Raw genomic sequence first — 25,990 nt, forward strand, 5'->3', positions numbered from 1 at the left:
TGAGCGGTCCGTGGTAACACGGTTTGGATTCCTGCTGAGAGCAGAAGCGCACGGAATCATTGGTTGCTATGACGCTGTGCGCTTCATGCCGCCGCTGCACTACAGTAATACACTCGTATGATCTATACTGTAGTGCAGCGGCGGCATTAAGCGCACAGCGTCATAGCAACCAATAACGCTGTGCGCTCCTGCTCTCAGCAGAAATCCAGGCCGTGTTACCACGGACCGCTCACGGCCGTGTGCATTCGGCCTAACAGTTATGAAAGTTAATGACCATGTTAATTCAACAAAGCAGAAGCAGCCTAGAGATATAGGTAAAGATCAAGTGGCCTAGCCAGAATAATAGGTAAACAGAAGGCTTGGACTGCCCCAAGTGGAACAGGTGAATCCCCTGGTGGGCCCTAGCCCCCCAACCTCTGCCGGTGGCACATGACACAGCACAATGCATGGACTACATTCAGATAGACAGAGTACAGCATCTCAACCAACCTATGTCCAATTGAAACACTGTAAAGAACAAAGAGCACCACACCCCCGTGTGAACTCTGCTAGACCAGTGATCACTCGGGGACTAAAACTTACCGGAGGAGGTTGGGCTTGACATGCACAACGGCAGTAGTTATGTGAACTTAGTCTGGAAGCAGCTACCTTCTACAGCATGATCTTCAAATCACCCGATCACAGTAATTATAAAAAAACAAAAACAAAGAAAAAGCAGTGACAAGGCTAAAATATTCCACAATTTAGTTACACAATAAGATTTATTGGTATTATGACTAGACACTTTGCCTGCTATGTTGGGAACCAAAAGCCATGCAATGTGGTTGGACTGAGAAAGGAACTAGATGCCAATCACAAGACTAAACTTTAATAATTTCATAGTTTGTGCAGCTGGTACCATTTTGGCACAACACTGCCACTGTACCTTGGCTGGTCTCAGGAATGGTTATTCAAAGCAAGCCTTATTGCAATGCTGGCAATTATAACGCCGAAAGGGCAGGTCTCTAATTGTGAATGATCTGTGCCACAAAAATGACCGCTTTTTCATGCCAAAAGGTTGTGTTTTCGAAACCACCCTAAGATGAGAAGCTCTGTTGAATCATATCTGTTCCTGGGCTAGTCCAGTCATGTCATCCTAGTGCCCAGCTACTTTCTATTTTAATATTTGCTTTGCTCTGGTAAAGTTTTACATAGATGAGCAATGTATTCTTTATACATTGTACACTACAAAGCCACATCTCTAATGAGACTAAACATAGTGGAACATGTATTAGGCAATATTATATAGCACTGGTGGCGGCTGAATATTGTCTCTGAACTTGTAATCTTGTTCCTCCCTGCAAGCATTCAGATTCCACATTGTGGCAATATCACAGATGAGCCCACAGTTTTCATACATGATATTCAATGTGCTTTATCTAAAGGAAAAGTTTTGTAAAGCAGTTACATGTAGAAAGCAAATGTGATGCAGAAATGATTGTTCTTATAAATATTGGCCGTACTTGTAAGTAAAGTTACAGGTACAGTATTATCAGTCTGGTCAAAGAGGACTTATAATCAGTGCTGTTTGTGGATTGAGGATAGTTACTGGGCACCCTGCCTTCCTCAGATAACTGCTGCCAGTTCTGGCACAAAATGCGTTGTATGAGCCCCATTTACGATTCTTATTTTATTTGTTTTAATGTCAAAATAAACAAAAAACCTAAGAAAGTGTTTTATATCATTTGTGGGCTATCCTTGATCCAGGAACAGCGTCAATTCCAAGTCTGTCCTCTTTGACCAGACCAATGATTGTCATACTAGGACTACAGTCATATGATCTGAAAGGACTTGTCAACCAGTTCCCTAAAGGGCAATCCCCTTTAAAAAATGCATATCGGAGTTATGCCTACCAGCATAAATCAAATAGGGAAGTGCAGCTAGCGCAGATATGAGTTGTCTTTATTTTTGGCTGTGGTACACTTTCCATTTTTTCACAAGCTTCTTCGCAGGTACAGTATTAGATCTGAACATAAAACCAAAAACCAATTGTAATTGTTAGTATTTGACAAAAGAGAAGATGTCACCTCTCCTAACATGTCTGTTTTAGTTCCAAGACAGGCTAGCGGACACAGTACAGAGGCAACTACAAAGTCTTTAACTTAAACAGTTCAGTTTTTTATTCACACATAGGGAAAAACAAAAAGTAATGGTTTGCAGTCTTGGTGTTTGTTCACGCCATAAAAAGTCCACAGAACAAAAGCCTTCACCTGGTCAGCAGTTTTTCCACCCGCAGTCCACAGCACGCTTTAGGGCCTGTTTCCCAGCAGGCGTCTCTCAGCCCTTTAGTACGGCACAAGTTCTCAGTTTCAAAAACACACAGAGACTGACAGTGCTCCACGGTCAGATGGAGGATAATCCACACCGAGCTGAGACTGCTGGCTGGGTTTTATATAGGCCAATAAAGACCCGGTCTGGAGCGTGGGGAGAAGCCACCCACCCAGCACTTTGGCTACTCCCAGTAAGAGCTGGCTTGGATTGGCTTTACAGCCACACTGACTACAAACCGTGTCAACCAGCACTAGCTGCCGCTGATACTTAAAAAAAAAAAAACGGCTCTTACCTCACCGAGGCCAGGAATCTCGGTGACACATACCTTCCACCAATGACGGCCCCTTGCACCTTCCTACAATACGTACATTTCCCATGAACTAAGTGATGCAATAAATTGACAATTGGGCGTGGCCATACCTCTTCTGAAAGTGGTGTGTTCCTAGAGTGCACTGATTAGAAGTGTAAGAGTACTGACATGCTCATTTGACAAGGGGAATGGCAACATTCAGCTGTCAGTTTATTGATACATGACCATGATGAATAAGGTACAACACACCAGAGAGTTTTGAGAAATATGATTCACAGCTCTTATTTTATGAGCAATGCAGATAATATATTATCTGTTGTATACTAGGTTAAAAAAAACAGCCAGTATATAGTTTTAAAGTAGTAAAAGAAAAACGAGAAAAGTATGATTTGTATTGTATAATGTGTAATTTATCAAAACCTCATTATTTTACAATTTCACCCCCACAGGTTGAACATCAGTATTCACATAGATTTACAGTAACAGTCCTAAAAGCAACAAATGTTACCAAAGGAACTTTTGGTGATATGCGTAAGTAATATTTATTAAGTATTCTGTACTTCAGCTTCTAGCTCCATTTACAATAGGCACCGCTGTGCAATGAGTATGCTTATTTATACTTGTTATTATTAATCAGCATGTTCTGTCATTAAAGGAGTTGTCCCTGCAGGGACTATTATATCTCTATTGACAGTTTAGGGCAGGCATTCTCAAACTGCGGCCCTCCAGCTGTTGTAAAACTAAAGCTCCCACAATGCCCTGCTGTAGGCTGATACCTGTAGGCTGTTTGGGAATGCTGGGAGTTGTAGTTTTGCAACAGGTGGAAGGCCGCAGTTTGAGGATGCCTGGTTTAGGGCATAAGTGTCTGGATGATGGGGTTCCGACTGCTGGGGCCCTGTGTTCTCCTGTTTGAAAGGAATGGAAGTCACTTATGTGTGCCGCCACTCCATATAAATCTTTGGGAGTAAATTTGCTGGAGATAGCCAAGTGCTTGTACTCAACTATCGCAGGTAGTCCTATAGAGTTGAATGGAGCAGATACATCACTACTGCCCAGTTCAAATGGGGGAACACAGGGCCACCATTCTCATGGTTGGTGGGGGCCTCATTGGTTGGTACCCATCCATTAGACACACATCCCTTATCTTGTAGGGGATAAGTATTTGTGATAGGACAACCCATTTAAAGTATTTTTTTTTTTTTTTTTTTTTTTGTTTATTGTACTATTGATAAAGACTGTTTGGAAAATTGTCATATAAACCTGAGTGAAAATAGCACAATTTAGCTAGTACAGTGAAAAACTACTGTAACCCAAGCCTAAGATGATAGAACTGCCCTTACTTACATCAATACTTTGATCTCTGTTCTTTTATTTTACAGTTGACACGCCTGACCCTTATGTGGAACTTTATATTGCATTAGCACCAGATGGTAGAAAGAGAACTAAACATATAAACAATGACATTAATCCAGTTTGGAATGAGTCTTTTGAATTTATTTTGGATCCAAACCAGGATAATGTTTTGGAGGTATGGTGAACATTCTGTGTTAACAGATATCGCCACATAAAAGTCTGCACATAGCTAAACTCTCCTGGCACCAGTAAGTTCCTGCGTGCCACCTTTCAATGTTTCAAAAAGTGTGCTGTGAATCCCACAGTGTACTAATGGAACCCCTATGTAATATATTTCAAGGCTGGTCATAGGTTTTTATATACTCTTTTCTGATGGTAACCACAGAAGTGGACAAGGTATCTGCTGGTATACACTGTATGTGTTTTCGATACAAGTAATGGGTCGGTGTTGGCATAAAATGTTTTTATCCTTCAAGGACCCTTTTACCCTGGCTGAGGATCGGGCCAGTAATTGCACCTTTTGTGGGGAACCTAAAATCGTCATTTGTCAGCAGCAGTTTGCCCTGTGTAAATGGGATTTGCTACCAACAATACTCAAGCTTCATGGGGGCAAGTAATCAGCATCACAATCATTTATCCCTCATTCATCAGCCGCATTAAAGACCTTTTTAACTACAGTGGCAAGCAAAGGTTTGGGCACCCCTGGTCAAAATTACTGTTACTGTGAACAGTTAAGCATGTTGAAGATGAAATGATCTCCAGAGAGATGGTCTGCTCAGCATCTTCTGCTCTCTAGCATATTGTCCACACAGTGGACACCATGCTTAATGTGACAGGGGTCACATGTATTGCATGGTCATTCTTCTGAATGGCTGGCATTACAGTCTAAATTTGCCCCTGAAGTGTATGAGTAAAGTTTCTCCCAGAGATAACAGCTGGATGTTAGGGGGTTCAGATACTCTTTGTGAGACAATTCCTTCAAGTGGAAGATATATTGAGCCAATTTCACTATCTATCTCACTAGTTTTTTTCTTTTTCATTATTCATGTTTTTTCTTACTCCATGTTTTTCTTACTTTTCTTACTTCTGCCTATCTAAATAATTTTTTCTGTTCATATCTGGTGAACCCTGAAACACTTGTGTGTTCCTAGGTGACTTTAATGGATGCAAATTATGTGATGGATGAAACTTTGGGCACAACAACATTCAAGGTCACATCATTGAAGCCTGGAGAGAAAAAGGAAGTCTCCTTTATCTTTAATAAGGTATTAAATAAGACAAGATTATATTTGTTAACACCCTGGCCCAGTAACACTTGGATTACATTAAAGGCTATTACACCTTCAGCGGCAATTGTTTATTATTACATTCTACTTATTCTTGGGCTACATTTTTTTTCTTCTATTGGTCTTAATTCTAAAAAAAAGTTTGTTTTCTACAGGCTTCATTTTCACTGTATCTTCTGCTTTTCAGTGAATTAGTCAGAGAGCTGCTCTGAGGGCTTTCTCTCTAGTTCCTTGACAGCTCATAAACACTTATTTAAAGGGGTTGTGCAAGAATAGAGGGGTTTTGGCAACCCCCCCGACACACACACACTGGCCCAAGGATACCCTTGCCACTGCATACATTTAGGTGAGCCATTCACCGCAGCAGCCAGTGATTGCCTGTGGTGATGTCAAAATGGATGAGGGAGCCCAGCGGAGCATCACAGACTGGAGGAGAAGGAGCAGGGAGCTAGCACCATAAAGCAGGTAAGTAAGCTTTCCTTCCCCAATTCTTGCACAACCTCTTTAGCCCCTTAGGGACCGGGCTCATTTTCACCTTGAGGACCAGGCCATTTTTTGCTAATCTGACCAGTGTCACTTTATGTGGTGATAACTTTAAAACGCTTTGACTTATCAAGGCCATTATGAGATTGTTTTTTCATCACATATTGTACTTCATGACAGTCATAAAATTGAGTCAAATTTTTTTATTTTTTATTATAAAAAAATACAAAATTTAGCAAAATTCTCTACTTCTATAATACATAGTAATACCTACAAAAATAGTTATCAATTTACATTATCCATATGTCTACTTCATGTTTGGATCATTTTGGGAATTAGATTTTATTTTTTGGGGATGTTACAAGGCTTAGAAGTTTAAAAGCAAATTTTTTTATTTTTCTGAAATTTTCAATAACCTACTTTTTAAGGACCAGTTCAGGTCTGAAGTCACTTTGTGAGGCTTACATAATAGACACAACCCAATGTCCAAATGACCCCATTCTAGAAACTACACCCCTCAAGGTATTCAAAACTGATTTTACAAACTTTGTTAACCCTTTAGGTGTTTCACAAGAATTAATGGAAAATAGAGATACAATTTCAAAATTTCACTTTTTTGGCCGATTTTTCCATTTTAATAATTTTTTTCCAGTTACAAAGCAAGGGTTAACAGCCAAACCAAACTCAATATTTATGGCCCTGATTCTGTAGTTTACAGAAACACCCCATATGTGGTCGGAAACTGCTGTACGGGCACACAGCAGGGCACAGAAGGAAAGGAATGCCATACGGTTTTTGGAAGGCAGATTTTGCTGGACTGGTTTTTTGACACCATGTCCTATTTAAAGCCCCCCTAATGCACCCCTAGAGTAGCAACTCCAAAAAAGTGACCCCATTTTAGAAACTACGGGATAGGGTGGCAGTTTTGTTGGTACTAGTTTAGGGTACATATTATTTTTGGTTGCTCTATATTACACTTTTTGTGAGGCAAGTTAACAAGAAATAGCTGATTTGGCACCGTTTTTTTTTTTGTTATTTACAACATTCATCTGACAGGTTAGATCATGTGTTATTTTTATAAAGAAGGTTGTCACGGACGCGGCGATACCTAATATGTATACTATTTTTTTTATTTATGTACGTTTTACACAATGATTTCATTTTTGAAACAAAAAAAATCATGTTTTAGTGTCTCCATAGTCTGAGAGCTATAATTTTTTCAGTTTTTGGGCAATTATCTTGGGTAGGGTATGATTTTTGCGGGATGAGATGACGGTTTGATTTGCACTTTTTTTAGGGTACGTATGACTTCTTGATCGCTTGCTATTACACTTTTTGTGATGTAAGGTGACAAAAAATTGCATTTTTTTACACCTTTTTTTTTTTACAGTGTTCATCTGAGGGGTTAGGTCATGTGATATTTTTATAGAGTAGGTTATTACGGATGCGTTTATCTAATATGTATACAATTTTTTATTTATGTAAGTTTTACACAATGATTTCATTTTTGGAACAAAAAAAATCATGTTTTACTCTCTCCATATTTTGAGCCATAGTTCAGCAGGTCATGTGACATGTTTATAGAGCCGGTCGATACGGACGCGGCGATACCTAATATTGTTACATTTTTTTCTTTATATTTTTTACAAAAAAAATGTACTTTATTTGGGTGAAATGAAATTTTTCTTTTTTATTTACTTGAAACTTTTAATTTTTTGGGCGGAAAACTTTTATTTTTTTAACTTTTTTTTTCACTTTATTTTTTGTCCCACTTTGGGACTTCAACTTTTGGGGGTCTAGTCCCCTTTATAATGCATTCAAATACTTATGTATTGGAATGCTTTGGCTGTATGAGTAATACAGTGTGTATTATTTATACAGCTTCCTGCCTGTGAGATCCAGGGAGCTGGATCTCACAGGCTCTCCACCGGAAGGCAGCGTCGATGCCTAAGGAAGGCATTGCGCTGCCTTCCATGCCATCGGGTCTCCATTGCAGCCTCACAGGGACCCGATGGCACCTCTGATCACCGCCACAACCACCCCGTAAACGCCGCAAACCACAGGTCTTAATTGACCTGCGGTTTGCGGCGATCGCCGATATGGTGGGGTCACAGGACCCCCCGCGCATTGTCCTAGGGTGCCTGCTCAATGATTTAAGCAGGCACCTTGTCCCGATCACCGCCCGACGCGCGGCGGTGATCGGAACTACACATGACGTACCGGTACGTCATGGTTCCTTAAGTACCAGGACATCATGACGTACCGATACGAAATAATAGAATGCAATAATAAAAAGTGCCTCAAATTAGTTTCCATAGCCTTTAAGTTTGGAAAATGGATATTAAATGACGATTGAAATACTGAGCATCTTCCGAGATCCTCCTTTTCTGTATATAAATCAGCTTGGAGGAAAATAGCTACTAAATACCGTATCAGACCACTAAAATGAAGTCTGAGAGTAAAGCATCACTATTGAATATATATTTTATACCATATTAATGCCTTCCTTACAAGGCTGAGCCCATAAGGTTTATTTAGTTTTTGCGTCATCATATGTAAATAGTAACATTCTAATATTAATGATGTGATATTTGTAAAAAGTTTAAACAATTCTATCCTCTATTAGGTTACAAAGGTTTTTCTAGGAGTCTCATTAGAGGAATGGTATGTATAATAATTTTAGTCACTTTAGAGCTTTTTCATTTTCTTATTATTTTATTATATTTGTAAAGTATACCATTAATTTGATGTTTGTATCTGGAGATGAGCAAAGTTTTGAAAAATTAGATTTGGCCAATTCGCCGAATTTCGACAAGAAATTCAGTTTGTTGAATAAATTCCTCATGAATTGCGATAAATCAGGTATACCCAGGCCACTCTGCCTAATCATATTCATCCCACTTGGTGGCCCAATCTCATTGTGAAGGCTTGGAACTTAAACTGCCGGGACAGTGCAGAGATAGTGTATCGCTGTGTACAGTATGTTCTAGTGCACCCACATTTATAGTTTATCCGTTCTGTAGGTGCTGTGCTTTCAGTATTACAGATGTAATTTAGCTCTGTCTACATCACTGTGCGGTGCACCAAGATTCATACTGTAGATTTTCCCTTCTGTTAAAAATAAAAACATACAGCACTCTTCAGTAAAGCCTGTGCGCACCCCTGCAGGTGCTGTGTCCAAATGGCTCCTTAGTGGAACAAAATAAAGAAATGGAGGCAGCACCAATAAAGTTGGCTGTAGATTTACTATGCATCTGTAATATAGGGCAATGTTAACGTCAGGTCTAATTTGTCGCTATGGACTTAACTGTACAGTGCCCCAAAATTCAAGTTGTGGCAGCAACATTGACAATAGTGGCTTCATGACAGAGTGGGGAGGGTGGCAGCAGTGGCAATACCAGTGGCAGTAGTGGGCCTTTGACAGGTTGGGGACAGTGGCAACAGCAGTGGCAGTAACAGTGACAATAGTGGCCCCCTGACAGAGTTGGGAGGGTGGCAGCATCAGCAGTGACAATAATGGCCCCATGACAGAGTTGGGAGGGTGGCAGCAGTGGCATACTAGATTGTGGCAGATCACAGTAGTAGCAGAACCCAAAAACAGCAGTGTAATAGCAAGGCCCAGTGGCATGCATTTAAAACATTTTACATGTACATATCAGTAGGCCAAGAAGCCCAAATGTAGGAATGGCATTAGTCGCATCAGTCAGGTGGCAATATCAGAATGGTGACAGCAGTACGTTGCCAGAAGTAGCGACTCATTCTGCAGAATATTCTGGTGTGGCAGCACACTACAGTATGATGATTAGTGGCAGAATTATTTATTCTGTTACATCAGCGTTTGGAAATCCAAATTGATCAACGCCTGATTCATCTTTATGAACTTTAGTCTCTCAACATTTTGGGAGGAAAGGAAAGATCTCTTAAGGGTAACTATGCCCCCCGCCACACTGAATGCCCACTCTGATGGCACTCTGAGCAGAAAAGTATGCCCATGGCAAACTCAGCCTGTTGCGGTCACACTTCAAATTTGCATGCCCAATAGTCCAGGGAATCTTGGATCATGGCATGACAGGGTGCAGTCCAATATGTCACCACCTGCTGGTTGAGATTCTTCTGCATGTCACCCTCCCCCCCCCCCCCCCCACACACACACAGACACACCAGTCATGGCAGTGAAGAGTGAGCGCAAAAGGGTCCATTCGGTCAGACCTTTCTGAGGACGGGCGATGACGTTCGTAGGGAGCGACCAACTGACTACACAGCATGTCTCTATAGTAGTCCATTTTTGCATCTAAAAAATGCCCCCATTTTTGACTGGGAGTGAGGGTCTGACAATGTGGATAGCCAGTGGTAAACCCTCTGCCAAATCATGACAATGTGGCTGTCAGTGCACAAACATGACCACATACATCTGGCCATTTGCGCAAAGGACTTGGAGGGCCTCCCTGCCTTCATCTCCAGTGCGTATTGCCACGGTCTGTTTCGGTCATCTGCATCATCTTCATCGTCGCCCTCCAACTCCTTATGCTTCTCCTACTCCTCTCCTGTCACTTGGGCAGATAAACCATCTAGTTGTGTATAAAATTCCTGGGCGTTTATGTCCTACTCCTCCTCCATTTCCAATTCATCCCTTTCAAGGCTCAGGTGGCCATGAAATGGAGGTGCCACGTCTTCTGTCCCTGCACAGATCAGATTTGTCAGCATCCCCTCCAGGACGTGAAGGAGTGGAATGACATCATTCATCCTGTTGTTCTGCCGACTGGCAAAGTGGCAACATTAGCACCCTGGCCGAGCCTCACCTTCTGCCCACATATCCTGCATACTGCCATACTAATGTCCCCCAGCGACTTGGTGAAAAATTTCCACACTGAAGAGTATGGCATTTTCCCTGTGTTGCCTGCCTTCTGCTTCTTCTTTTATGAACCCATGCACTGCTAGTGTGTTCCTCACAGGTTGCCTCCCGACCACCATACGGTGTACTCCTTCCATGTTTGGCTGCAGATCTTCCACTGCTTCCACCCTGCTGTCTTATGAGCATGCTGACAACTTTGCCCCCTGATGATGACGATACCCTCTCTTCTCCTGGCTCCCATGTGCGATCGGCTACATCATCATCTACATCTGCTTGGTCATCACTTGTGTCACCCTCACTCGTCTCTTGCGCTTGTTCCTGACCTCTCGCAACATGGGCTCCCATCCGACTGTCATCATCGATAGCTACATGCCTGGAGGAGCCTTCAGTGGACTCTCCTACAAGTCTGTGCTGGCGTGTAACTGTTGACTGTCCACATAAAGCTCACCCTCGTTGAAAAACAGAGTAGAGCTGGTGGCATACATTACTTGGCTAGCAGACGGAGCAGCAAAAGGAAGAGGTAGGTTCAGGACAGGTGAGGGCAGAGAGGCAGTTCCTGGGCCTTGCCAACTAAGTGTGGTGTCAGAGGAACCCATGGATTCCTGGCTGTGTGTATCTGTTGTCACTTTGAGATGATGTTGAAGTACAATACAGCTGGATTGTTGGTCAAAACACAACCGCTGGATGACAGTGCCAGCTCTGGCCTGTTGCTGCGGCTGCTGCTATCACCACCCCTTCTTCTGCTGCTACTTGTGCCAGCTACAGCAACATTTTGCCACTGCCGTTTCTTTCGAGAGCCCAGGCAACTGTCTGTTGGCCATAGTGTGCAGTAACTGTATCAGTAACGTAACGGATTAGCTAAGATTGTGGTAGTTGAACAAGATGCACTCAGATATTAGACCTCTCTTTAATACTGAAGCACAATAATTATATGTACAAAGTAACAGATTGACAGGAGGTGTGGCAGCAGTTGAACAAGATGCACATGGCGATAACACTCAACCTGCACTGTCCCTATGCTTTCTCTTTAGCAGGGGTGTACAACCCACGGGCCACATGTGGCCCCCAGAACCAAGGTTTGCGACCCCTGTCCTTCTGGGCAGAAGCACAGCTGATCCTGCTATCAGCTGTGTTTCTGCTCAGAGCATCGCACAATGCGGGATTACAGCAGTGTAGGAGGAGCAGGTCATGTTCCCAGCTGTCAGTGACAGCGGAGGAGCCGAGGAGAAGGCAGAAGCGGTTTATCAGTGTTTTTTTCAGATACACAACTGGGCTTCTTGGGATGCACCAACTACAGTGGAAATAGTGCAAAAAACAAAAAGCGACATTGTCTCCCAAAGGTCTTTTTATGAACTTTGAGTGATACTTGGGGGGACATATTATGTAGCAGGAATATATAAAAAATTAAGTAAAAAAAAAAAAATTATAGAAAAAAAAAATACATAAAAGAAAAACACTAACCAAAACCGTACCATTACTGCTCCCATTCATATGAAACTATACTTAATTTAGAATAAAAACAACCAACTCAAAATAGGGAACTAGTTATACTAGTAATTATTTATTTTGGCATCAGTTTGCATATTTAAATAATGAGTTGCAGTTCAAAAAAAAAAGACTTTTTAAAAATGTTTTGTACAGTTTCCCCCAAATAAAACTACTAAATATATTGCAAATCCTATGTGTCACATAAAAAATGTTGCAGAAATTATTTTGGTAGTCCAGCAAATAAAAAAGTTACAACTGTGTGAACCATGTGCGCTAAATCACAAAAAAGTGTCTGATCTTTAAGGCCTATAACCAATAAGCGGTCTCCCCGCTAGTAAGGTAAAGTGCTTATTGATTATTGTATGGCACCTGAAATTGGATTGGCAGGCGGTGGTGATAACTAGAGATATCGCGAACATAAAATTTTCCGTTCGTGGACGGCGAACGCGAATTTCTGCAAATGTTCGCGAACGGGCGAACCGCCATAGACTTCAATAGACAGGCGAATTTTAAAACCCGCAGGGACTCTTTCTGGCCACAATAGTGATGGAAAAGTTGTTTCAAGGGGACTAACACCTGGACTGTGGCATGCCGGAGGGGGATCCATGGCAAAACTCCCATGGAAAATTACGTAGTTGACACAGAGTGTGGTAAGTTGAATTCGCAATGCGATTAATATAACCTGCATTAATCGTATTGCGATTACAACTTAGATCTGAGATCCTAATGGTTGTATTGCTAGAATTGACGAATATAACGAATATAGCACTATATTCTCAATCTTCGTTATATCCTAGCAATACAACCATTAGGAACCCAGCTCTAAGTTGAATTCACAATGCGATTTAATATAACCTGTATTAATCGCATTGCAATTACAACTTAGATCTGAGTTTATAATGGTTGTATTGCTAGAATTGACGAATATAACTAATATAGCACTATATTCTCAATCTTCGTTATATTCTAGCAATACAACCATTAGGAACTCAGATCTAAGTTGAATTCGCAATGCGATTAATATAACCTGTATTAATCGCATTGCGATTACAACTTAGGTCTGAGTTCATAATGGTTGTATTGGTCACGCCGTCACGTGGTAAAGGGGGACGGGGGTGTGACTCACTGCAGCATGGTGAGTGGTGGGGCGCCGCGACAGCTGCCCTGCAGGAGTCTCTGGTGCCAGGAGGAGGAGGTAGGTAGAGCGGCTCTGACTTTATAGACCAAATTATTTTAATACCCCAATAATAATAAGTTAATAACCTAACCCCATTCATAAATTACTGTGGATTATTATAGAGACGGCCCCAGGCCAGGAAACATAAGGGGTTGGGTTGAACTGTGGGCTGGGGCCACCCGGCCACATTTACTAATCTTTGCTCAGGGGGGCCCTCATAAATATAGACCCACATGGTGTGGACTGGTCATTTTTACTAAGGAATATAGTATAAACGTTTATGTGCAAAAGAGAAAATAAGAAGTCAGCTCCAATCAGATATCTGCACATAGACCAAGACTCTGGGTCTATGCAGATATCTGATTGGAGCTGACTTAGTGACTCCCTTTTTTTCTCTCTTTATTATGGCTTCGGGGGGGGGGGGGGCAGGGGTGACACCATTTTCTACCGCACCGGATGACACCAGCCATAGCAACGCCATTGTAACCATTAGGAACCCAGCTCTAAGTTGAATTCGCAATGCGATAAATATAACCCGTATTAATCGCATTGCGATTACAACTTAGTCAAATTTGTGACACTGCAGCTTCAGAATGAATCTAAGATGGATGCTGTCCCTAAAATGGATGCTGTCCTTGCTATTTGATAGGAGGTGGGAGGGTCTGGGAGGGAGGGTATGCTGATTGGCTGGAATGTGTCTGCTGACTGTGAGGTACAGGGTCAAAGTTTGCTCAATGATGACGTATAGGGGCGGACCGAACATCGCATATGTTCGCCCGCCGCGGCGAACGCGAACAAGCTATGTTCGCCGGGAACTATTCGCCGGCGAATAGTTCGGGACATCTCTAGTGATAACCAGTGAGTGCCATCCTCTGAACTGAAGGAAAGCCCTAATTTATGAATAGGAGGCAGGATGGAAGAAAATGTCGGCACTTTTCCAGTAAAAATGATTTTTTAACAAGTTCCCGCAGCACGGCCCCTGAAATAGAAGATTCATAATAGCCTGCTCACTGCCACTCCAGTCCTCCACTGTCTCCATCTTCTGTTCATTGGGTGGAGCACAACATGTGACTATGCCCAGAGCCAGCCGGATGTAAACAGCGCAGAGACAGAAAGGTGGGGGCAGCACGGAGGAACGGAGCACCAGGGAGCAAGTAAGTACAAATCTTCTGTTTCAGGGAACATGCTGCGGGCACTTGTTAAAAAATCATTTTTACCTTAACTTAAATCCCTTTAAGCCTCTATTACACTGCATGATATTTGGGCCACTTACTGGGAACACGTGTTCATAGCAACACTCTTTCCTGATATCTGGCCTCTATAATCGTGCCGCTAATTAGCCAATAAACAAGAATCCATCGTTTTGTTGGCTGATTTGTATATGTTATCAGGATGAAAGATGTACAATAATCATGCTGCCGATAATCAATAGAACTGAATGATAGAGGAATGACTGTGGTAGGGATTCCTCCCCATTTACTTTGCATTGGCCTGTGTAATAGGCCGATGCAAACAAACGCTGATTAATATTTTTTTTTATTCGCAGCCCCTTGAAATAGAGCAATGTGACAATGCGGCCCTCAGACCAAAAAAGGTTATGCACTCCTGCTCTATAGTGTCTAAAAACTCTCCCTATGAGCTCCCTACACTGTCCCTGCACTCTACCTATCCAATATTATTTTAACCCCCTCAGCCCCCCTAGCTTAAACACCCTTAATGACCAGACCACCTTTTACAATTCTGCACTACACTATTTTCACGGTTTATTGCGCGGTCATGCAACTTACCACCCAAATTAATTTTACCTCCTTTTCTTCTCACTAATAGAGCTTTCATTTGGTGGTATTTCATTGCTGCTGACATTTTTACTTTTTTTGTTATTAATCGAAATTTACCAGTTTTGCAAAAAAATTAAATTTTTCACTTTCAGTTGTATTTTTTTAATACATTTCTGTATAAATTTTTCTCTAAATTTATTGTTCTACATGTCTTTGATAAAAAAAAAATGCAATAAGCGTATATTTATTGGTTTGGGTAAAAGTTATAGCGTTTACAAACTATGGTACAAAATTTCCGCATTTTGAAGCAGCTCTGACTTTCTGAGCACCTGTCATGTTTCCTGAGGTTCTACAATGCCCAGACAGTAGAAAAACCCCACAAATGACCCCATTTCGGAAAGTAGACACCCTAAGGTATTCGCTGATGGGCATAGTGAGTTCATAGAACCTTTTATTTTTTGTCACAAGTTTAGTGGAAAATGATGATTTTTTTTTTTTTCTTACAAAGTCTCATATTCCACTAACTTGTGACAAAAAATAAAAACTTCCATGAACTCACTATGCCCATCACGAAATACCTTGGGGTGTCTTCTTTCCAAAATGGGGTCACTTGTGGGGTAGTTATACTGCCCTGGCATTTTAGGGGCCCTAATGCTTGAGAAGTAGTTTGAAATTCAAATGTGTAAAAAATGTCCTGTGAAATCCTAAAGGTGCTCTTTAAAATGTGGGCCCCTTTGCCCACCTAGGCTGCAAAAAAGTGTCACACATGTGGTATCGCCGTACTCAGGAGAAGTAGGGCAATGTGTTTTGGGGTGTATTTTTACATATACCCATGCTGGGTGAGAGAAATATCTCTGTAAAAGTCAACTTTTCCCATTTCTTTATACAAAGTTGTCAATTTACAGAGATATTCCTCTCACCCAGGTATATGTAAAAATACACCCCAAAACACATTGCCCTACTTCTCCTGAGTATGGCGATACCACATGTGTTTTGCAGCCTAGGTTTTGCAGCCTAGGTGCGCAAAGGGGCCTAAATTCCAATGAGAATCTTTACGATTTCACAGGGCATTTTTTACGCATTTGGATTCCAAACTTCTCACGCTTTAGGTCCCCTAAAGTGCCAGGGCAGTATAAATACTCCAGAAGTGACCCCATTTTGGAAAGAAGACACCCCAAGGTATTCCGTGAGGGGCATGGCGAATTCCTAGAATATTTATTTTTTTGGCACAAGTTAGCGGAAAATGATATATATTTTTTTTCTCTTACAAAGTCTCATATTCCACTAACTTGTGACAAAAAATAAAATTTTACATGAACTCGCCATGCCCCTCACGAAATACCTTGGGGTGTCTTCTTTCCGAAATGGGGTCACTTGTGGGGTATTTACACTGCCCTGGCATTTTAGGGGCCCTAAAGCGTGAGAAGAAGTCTGGAATATAAATGTCTAAAAAATTTTACGCATTTGGATTCCGTGAGGAGTATGGTGAGTTCACGTGAGATTTTATTTTTTGTCACAAGTTAGTGGAATATGAGAAAAAATAAATAAAAAATTTCCGCTAACTTGTGACCAAAAAAAATAAAATCTTCTATGAACTCGCCATGCCCCTCAAAAGTGATCTTTTTATAGCGCCGCAGCGATTTTACGGTGTTTTTGCAGTGATCAGAAAAAAAAAAATTCTGTCACTGCGGTGGGGCGGACTGAACGCAAGTGTGCGCACAAGATCAGGCCTGATCGGGCGAACACTGCGTTTTTTGTAGAGCCTATAGAACATGTCCTATTCTTGTCCGTAATTGCGGACAAGAAAAGGCATTTTCTATATAGTTCTGGCAATGTGCGGATCCGCAAAATGCGGAAAGCACATTGCCGGTGTCCGTGTTTTGCGGATCCGCGGTGTCCGTGTTTTGCGGATCCGCAAAACACATACGGACGTCTGAATGGAGCCTTACAGGGGGGTGATCAATGACAGGGGGGTGATCAGGGAGTCTATATGGGGTGATCACCCCCCTGTAAGGCTCCATTCAGACGTCCGTATGTGTTTTGCGGATCCGTGGGTCCGCGGATCCGCAAAACACATACTGACGTCTGAATGGAGCCTTACAGGGGGTTGATCAATGATAGGGGGGTGATCAAGGAGTCTAATATGGGGTGATCACCCCCCTGTCATTGATCACCCCCCTTTAAGACTCCATTCAGACGTCCGTATGTGTTTTGCGGATCCGCGGATCCATGGATCCGCAAAACACATACAGACGTCTGAATGGAGCCTTACAGGGGGGTGATCAATAACAGGGGGGTGATCAGGGAGTCTATATGGGATGATCAGGGGTTAATAAGTGACAGGGGGGGGTGTAGTGTAGTGGTGATTGGTGCTACTTACAGAGCTGCCTGTGTCCTCTGGTCGTCAATCCAAGCAAAAGGGACCACGAGAGGACCAGGTAGCAGGTATATTAGACGCTGTTATCAAAACAGCGTCTAATATACCTTTTAAGGGGTTAAAAAAAATCGCATCTACAGCCTGCCAGCGAACGATCGCCGCTGGCAGGCTGCAGATCCACTCGTTTACCTTTGGTTCCTGTGAACGCGCGCTCCTGTGTGCGCGCGTTCACAGGAAATCTCGCCTCTCGCGAGATGACGCGCCGGCGCGTCCAGGAGGAATGAATCGACCGCCTCCGGAACGCAATCCTGCGTTAGGCGGTCCGGAGGCAGTTAAAGATAGCTTTCTGAAACACTGTCCCTAGCGCATAAGCGCTTGTCACATCTTTCCCTAAGCTAAGCTCACAGTGAAATGGCGGAGATCTCGTGGGATGAGGTTTTTATAAGGCTGTGACATCACAGGACTATCTGCTGATTGGCTGGCTGCACGACATTATGGGTGATATCATGTTCCCGGGCTTCTTACTTTCACTTTGTAACACGTGCAGCCACCATTTTGGGGAAAAAAACGATTTGTTACCATGAAGTGAGAAGAAATTCGGATCCTTGGCGAATCCAATTTTTCCTAAACTGCGGATTGAATTCCACTTCTGATGCTTCGATTCACTCGACACTATTTGTATCATATAGACATATTCCATTTATTATTCATTTTTCTTTTGAGCAGTTAAAATTTTCTTATGCGTTCTATTAAATAAGTTGTATAGGATTAGAAAAACATGGCTGTTTTCAGTCAAAAACTGACAGCCAAATTAATCCCTTAGTGACCAACCTATTTTTGGCAAATGCGATCGCGGGTGGGCCGATGGGAGACAGAGGGAGTCCGCTCTCTTTGTCAGCACTTTACTTGTGGCGAGAGCCATTAAAGTGTTAAACAGCCCAGATCAGCACTCCTCCCGGTCAGGGCTGTTAGAGCAGGGCAGCGGCTCTCTTGTGAGAGCCGGGTCCGTGCTGCACTGGGGATCTGTGCAGAGCTTAGACTGGGCCGCCATAAAAAAGTCTAAGGCCCCTTAGTGACCACCGTAAAAACACGTATCGGTGGTCACTAAGGGGTTAAGAGTTTTCCAGGATTTTTCAATTGGATAGGTCATCAGTATCATATTAGTGGCAGTCCGACACCCGGAACCCCCGCCGATCAGCTGTTTTGAGAAGGCAGCAGCTTACCAAGCTCAGCACTGTACCATACACAGTATAGCGGCTGTGCTTGGTATTGCGCTCAAGTGAAAGGGGCTGAGCTGCTCATAGGCCGCAACACACATGAACGTGACGTCACTCGGCCTAGGAAAAGCATAGAGGAGGCCGAGACAGTTGATAGACGGGGGTCCTGGGTGTCGGACCCCCACCGATCAGATACTGATGACCGATCCTCTGGAATATAAATATCTCGGAAAACCCCTTTAACTTCAATAGAGCTAAGCTACTGTACGAGTTACTGTCCATAAATAGACATATGGTAACAATGTTTCAGAAAGAAAGAAACTGTGTTTTTCTAATCCTTTTCCTTTGTCTTTTTTTTATATGGTAGAACCTATTGTTTCCATTAAATTCATTGCCAGAACTGAAAACTTCCAGGGCAGTAAGAAGTAATACCAGAATAGAAAATAAAAGTTTTAATATCATGCAAGATACTAGGAACTGAGCAATTTATCCAAAAAAGGTTATCTTGCGTAACAAAAGTGTGTACAGAAGTAAATTCATCTGAAAAACGTCTCATACTATGTGTAAGCCAGTGAATAAAATGTGTTATTGCAGCACGGTGGCTCAGTGGTTAGCTCTGGTGTCTTGCAGCGCTGGGGTTCTAGGTTTGAATCCAGCTAAGGACAACATCTGTATGAAGCTTGTACAGTATGTTCTCCCCGGGTTTGTGTGGGTTCTCTCCAGGAACTTCTGTTTTCTCATACAAGACATACTATTAAGAAATTTGAATTGTGAGCTCCACTGGGGACAGCGAGCGATGACAATGTCCATAAAAGTGCTGTGGAATATATCGGTGCTATATACCTAATCAAGCAAAATAAATCCCTTTTAATTGCAGTCTTGCAGATATGATACATTTTAATGGCTAACCAAAAGAAAAACTATGATTTTACATAACGAACTTGCAGTAGGTCTCGTTCTGTTTTTCTTAATGAGAGCGATAAAGTTTAGCATACTGTATTTATCTGCACACATTTGCTATGTTTCATTTTGAGATGTTTTAAATAACAAAATTAAAAAGTTCAGTTTTTTTATGCAGTTCTTCCTCTGATCTGAGGTTCAGCATGGCTCTGTGTGATCAAGAAAAACTTTTCCGTCAGAAACGGAAACATGTGGTTATCAACGGAATAAAAAAGCTATTGGGACCTGAGGAGAGCAAAGATTTGTATTCCACTTCAAGAGACGTAAGTTTAAAAGTTAGTGGGCTATAGAGCTGTGTTTAAAATATAGATAGATACACTGCATATATATATATATATATATAATTTGTTTTACACAGTAAAAGCATTTTTGAAACAGCCATAGATTTTTTTTTTTCTGCCGATCATTTTGTGTAAGGGCTTGTTTTTGCAGGAAGAATTGTCGTTTTTATTGGTACCAATTTTTGGTACATATGATTTTTTTGATTGTTCAAAATCACACTTTTTTGGGGGCAAGGTGACCAAAAAAATGGCACAGTAATTTTTTTTTTTTACGGTGTTCACCTGAGGGAATAGGTCATGTGATATTTTTATAAAGCCGCTCATTACGTACGTACTATGTCTATTTTTATTACATTTTTTTAATTTTTATTTATTAAAAATCATTTAATGAAGGTAAAGGGGCACTTTTTTAATGTAAACTATTATTTTTTTTATTTTTTTATAAAACACTTTTTTTTTCTTGTCTCAGTACAGATACATTTCAGGATCTGATTCCTGTTTCAATGTAGTGAAATACATGCTGTATTGTACTACAATGAGTGTCAGTATACTACACTGACAGTGTTCCATTGAGAACCCGCCTGGGGGCTGAGTCTCACAGGCTTCCATACAAGGCAGACCCTGAGGCCTTTGCGTGGCCTTGGGGTCCCAGGGAAGCATTTTGCCCCCCATCACTGAAGCATGGGGGGTTGATGGAGAAGTAGAGAGAGCCCCTCCCTCTTCGACCCTCGTATATGCTGCAGTCAGTATTGATCACAGCATTTAGCGGTTTGATCTGCCAGCATCAGCATTTACAGCGATCAGTCGGCGGATACAGCAGGGCCCTTGCATTGATCTGGCACGCAAAACTCTAGTGCCCACCTGATCATCATGTTGTACTAGTACATCAAGTTGCGGAAAGTCGGCATGTTGGCAAGTGGTTAAAAGGGCTGTCTGAGTTATGTAAAAAAAAAAAAAAGCACTGTAAATCTGATGGTCAGCAATATATACAGTACATAAGCAAAGCATGTTTTAGGCGAAAAAATATATATTTAATCATTTACCTGGTTCTGTTTTGGCCCCTATGCATGTATTTGCAGAGCTGTGGGGGAGTGTAACAACAATCTCTGTTTTCCTCATGAATATTTGTGTGTATCCACAAAGACTGCCTTTTCCCTCACCCTGTTCTGCAAAGGAAGTGAATAAAATTGCTGCCCTGCCTTCAGTCTGACTGTTGGGATACTCATGTTGTATGTGTTGGACTACAAGTCCTAGGCGTACAGTACAATTACATTGCTGATACACACAGGATCTTCCCCCAACCTGTTCTTGTACAATGCTCTGCAGACAGCAGAAGAGTACAGAGGAGAGAACTCCTCCGGTGTTTGTCAGCTCTGTGTTTGCAGGGTGAGGATGGAGGGAAGATCCTGTGCAAAGCATTTGTCTCTTCAATGCCTGGAGAAGAGGAAACCCTGCAGCTGCTCAGTAATTGAGGCTGAGCGTTCAGCCCTGAGTCTTTGCTGCTTATGGTAGAAGGAGTTAAACTGTACTGAAGAATCCAGTGGGAGGGGAGACACAGGCAGAAATCAGCACATAGTGCAGGGGGCGTGGCTTGTTGCTCCAACCAGCACAGCCTTCATAGTGAGGTTCTGTGCACAGAGGCAGACCTGCTCCCTCAGGCTTGTGCATAAAACATCGTCAGAGCAGGGAGAGAAGCTGACATCACAGGTCATGGGACCTTCAGCTAACTAGGAGAACAGGCCACTCTAGATGAAGCGAGTTCACATCAGCGTTCAGCCTTTCCGTTCTCCTGCTCTATTATAGGAGCAGGAGAAGGGAAAGGATGGATTCGGCACATAACTGAGCCGAACGGAGTATACGGACCCCATAGACTATAATGGGGTCCGTTAGGTTTCCGCTCAAAGGAAGATTTTTGAAGCGGAGACAAGAGTCCTGCGCACACAACTTTTGTCTAAATTTTCTCTGAGCGGAAACCTAACGGACCCCATTTATAATCTATGGGGTCCGTAGGTTCCGTTCGGCTCAGTTATGTGCCGAATCCGTCCTTTCCCTTCTCCTGCTCCTATAACGGAACAGGAGAACTCAGCCTTAGTTAGAAACATACAAAGAATAAAAAAATAACTTGGACAATCATTTCACATTTCTCTGCAGTGTCTACAGGAGACTAACGTTAATAAACCAAATTTCATGTACAGATAAAAAAAAATCCCTTTGTGTGAGTTGTTGTTCACTCGTTTGTCACGTTTTACTCTTCTCTAGGTACCAGTAATTGCAGTTCTTGGCTCTGGAGGCGGATTCCGTGCCATGGTTGGATTTTCTGGGGTGATGAAGGCTTTGTTTGAGTCAGGGGTTCTGGACTGTGTCACGTATATTGCTGGTTTATCTGGATCTACATGGTAATAGTCTAATTTTTATCATTAATAAGTACAAATGATACAAATACTTGATGCTCAGGTCAGTTCATTATGAATTCAGAGTAATATGTGGATGTATACTATTGGTTTTGCTAGCTTTGACTTCTTGACAAATTGAATTGAAAATGAAAAATTCTGTTGATTTTGAAAACTACTTGTTGGTTAACAGGGTGTATTCAAGCTTACTAAACTGATGGTGTCAAGTGTTATTTCTTCTTGCTCTGCTCCAACTAACAACCAATTTGCAAAGCAGCAATTTTTTTTCTTTTTTTATCATCCATTCTTATTGTTGTATTTGTATGAAACACACTATTAGCTAATTTCAATAACTGTGTGCTTCTTGAGAAATTACTAAATTGTACTGTTCTTGTTAACGCTGAAGTATATAAATGCCGGAAAGACAATTCTGGTGGCTCTTGTCTCATAGCAAAATAATATTTCTTTTTTAATTTGACTACATTTGAGTTCTTGAATTACCTGTATTTTGTGGACTGTAAGACAACATAAAAGTAGAAAAGAAAATATTTTCTACTTATTAAAACTTCCCTGGTAGTTTAATGCAAGGGGGGGGGGGGGGGGGGGCGGCGTCAATGTTACTAACTTTAATAGTCATGGGTAGAGGGGGTTAATAGTTTACAGTCAGCTCCTGTTAATCATAGCATGTCATCTTTTGACAATTGAAACGATCAGCAATGGCGCATTTGGTCAGATGATAGGAGTATCAACATCACAAGAAGGTCTCTGATCCACATTTTTTGTGGATTCCAATGCATTCATCTCTATTGGTCTGCAAAAAAATAAAAATAAACGCACTTTGATGTCATCCGTATTCGCATTCATGTGTCCAATCCACAAAAATATAGCACATGTCCTATTCTTGGCCGCAAAATGCAGACCACAGACCCACTGAAGTCAATGGGTCAGCAAAAAACGGACACAACACGGACATCATCCCAAGTTACAGCGTACAGTACAATACAGTCTTGTGTAGTCCTTTTTTACTGGTCTGACTCCTCCTTTAGTTACACTATGGGAAGGGCTATGTGTCTTACGGTGAATGATCATTCAGCCTCCTCTCCTGCCTGCACTGATCACACAGATTGGTGTTGGACAAGAAGAGAGATAAGTTTGCAGATACATATCTCTCTCATTGATCCAGCAAAGCGCTGTATGAGCGTTCTGCCAGTTCATTAAGGAAGCAGTCATGGAGTCTGGCACTGCTGCATCACTCTGAATGAGGACTATAAGACTCAGGTACTTTTCAGCAAGATTGAAAAAAAAAAAAAAAAAAAAGGCATTCTTATGGTCCAAAAATGCTGTACCTTAAGAAATAAGTGACATCATTATGGCATGGCCAATAATTTCCTCTGTTAAAGGCTATGTACACCTTTGTAGGCAATATTTGTTTATGATTGCATTTTATTCATTTTTGGCTAAAAATAATATTTTAATTTGGCCTTTATTAAAAATATTGAGCCATTCTGTCACAAAGGCTTTAACTGTTTTTCTAACTGTGTGACTGGTACTTTCACTTTGTGGCGGTCATCTAATAAACCTCATCTCTGAACTACTAATAAACATGTCTTTAAACCACATTCTTATCAGTAAGATAAGAACTGAACTATAATGAGTGTTTATAAGGTAAGAGAGCAGAGATAAGGAGCCCGTCAGCTCCCCAACTGATGGAAAAGACGGAAAATTCACAGGCTGCTACTACACCATCTCAGCTATGTATAAAAAAAGGACGCCTTATTTTTAATAAATTGAAAAAAATCATTTTTAGCTCAAAATAAGTACAATGCAAAAAATTACCCCCAAAGGTGTACATAGCCTTTAAGTAGTGAACCAGTCTGATGTGCAGCTGCAGCATAACAGTGATTTCTAATCATGCAGCTGATACACGTGCTGTTCTCTGTTCATATCTGCCCTATGGCTTCCCTTTATAAAGGTGGCCATAATACTGTGCTGAATGTGTTGGATGATAGTTCAGAGTCACCTGACCTCCATGGAGTCTGTGGGGCTGTGCCATTGATTGTGTTGTTTTGGTGGAGTAATGCCTCATGCTGTTCTATAGACAAAAAGCCTTTATAGGGATGTGAACACAGCCCTAGACTTGTGAGAAGGATCCCTTTAACTCTTCTGACATGTCATTTTAGTAAATACTGGCATTCTCCATGAAATAAGAATAGTGATGCATCCTTTTTTAGAACACTGCATTGTGCTTATCCTCTCTTATGCCTTCTGAAATGTATAAAGAAATGTACTACTGGGAATTACAATTCCTCCTTTCAATAGGATTTATCCCTACACAGACGGATGTCCATGGGACATGCCCATTTTACAAGCGGGACATGACACCCAGTTGTCCATTAATTCATGTATTTCTAGGAGGAATAACAGAGGAACAGCATGGTTCAGAAATGTTATTTTATGTGGAATAAAAGTATTTTCTTAAAGAGGTCCATCCATCGGGACATTTATGGCATATCGCTAGGATATCCCATGAATGTCACCTCTGGGACCTAACTCCAGAACAGGGCCTCTGCTACGGGACTTAATATTGTTACGCAAGCTCACTTGGCTATTTTCAAAAGTCCCATAGCAGTTAATGTGCAAGCCCCGCCACCTCTCCATTCGCCAGCAATTGCCTATTTTTGGAACTCCCATGTCGGTGAATGGCGGCTGCTCGCTGTTTACTTCAGGCGTCCTGTTCTGGAGTTAGGAGAGGGTCCCAGAATTGAGACTCACAACTATCTGACTGATGGCTAATTGTAGCAATAAACCATCAGTGTCCCAGCTGGGCCAACCCCTTTAAACAACCTGGCAGCATGTTCTGAAAGAGTCAGTGCACTTACATGAATGTTCACACAAGTGTATGTGATTATTCACACCAGGGAGAATGTAAATATCTATGTAGACAGTAGTTTGGATTCCACACAAGGTCTCCATGATAAGGCTGCGCTTCACAGAAATGAGAGCAGGAACTGTCGTCAGAATTGGGCAGCATTTCAGTGTCAGGTTTGGGCCAAGTAATCCAAACCCTAGCATAAAACTAAGACTAAAACTTAAAATCAATGTTTCACACTTTTCATCCATACACATTAGATACAGTAGTTGCCCAATGCAGCTGTAATTGATGGGTTCAGATAACTTCTATATATATGCCCTCTTTACTGCACTAAAGTACGTAATAAAGCATAGTATAAGTTGTATGTAAGCACTCCTGCCCTATGCTTGTTTTTTTTCTATACACATACAGAAGAAATCCAGACAAGAGATTGTACTGTAAGTGCTGGATAATGTTGTGTTATATTTATAGACTCTTTTTGCATCGCCCTGTTTTGCAGGTATATGTCTACACTTTACTCTAACCCTGAATTCCCAACAAAAGGTCCAAAAGAAATCAATAAGGAGCTCATGCACAATGTCAGTTACAGTCCCCTTCTTTTATTAACACCCCAGAAAATCAAACGTTATGTTGAAGCCTTATGGAAGAAGAAGAGCTCCGGACAGCCTGTTACCTTCACTGATATTTTTTCCATGCTCATTGGAGAGACACTTATCAAAGATGTAAGATATCTTATTTTCTACATTTCCAATTTGATGCGGTTGAGGTTTTCCTGGAATTTAGCATTTAATACCACAAAATTATTGTTAACAGAGGGATCACCAATGATAAAGAGGCCTGTAATGGGGCTGGCAGG

The 25,990-nt window shown here is 41.6% G+C and overlaps 1 protein-coding gene across 5 annotated transcripts in view; it reads left to right on the top strand.

Moving 5' to 3' along the window:
• PLA2G4A (phospholipase A2 group IVA) overlaps window positions 1–25,990 on the top strand; it is a 331,217-nt gene that overhangs the window by 115,919 nt on the left and 189,308 nt on the right. For all 5 annotated transcript variants that reach the window (XM_040407269.1, XM_040407267.1, XM_040407268.1 and 2 more), the window contains 7 exons: window positions 3,070–3,151; window positions 4,000–4,148; window positions 5,125–5,238; window positions 8,369–8,406; window positions 19,710–19,854; window positions 22,132–22,268; window positions 25,634–25,856. In XM_040407269.1, the coding sequence (XP_040263203.1) occupies window positions 3,070–3,151; window positions 4,000–4,148; window positions 5,125–5,238; window positions 8,369–8,406; window positions 19,710–19,854; window positions 22,132–22,268; window positions 25,634–25,856 (888 nt within the window). The remainder of the gene's footprint in view (window positions 1–3,069; window positions 3,152–3,999; window positions 4,149–5,124; window positions 5,239–8,368; window positions 8,407–19,709; window positions 19,855–22,131; window positions 22,269–25,633; window positions 25,857–25,990) is intronic.

The sequence above is a fragment of the Bufo bufo genome, chromosome 9 (genome assembly GCF_905171765.1).
Source record: "Bufo bufo chromosome 9, aBufBuf1.1, whole genome shotgun sequence".
Taxonomy (NCBI): Eukaryota; Metazoa; Chordata; class Amphibia; order Anura; family Bufonidae; genus Bufo; species Bufo bufo.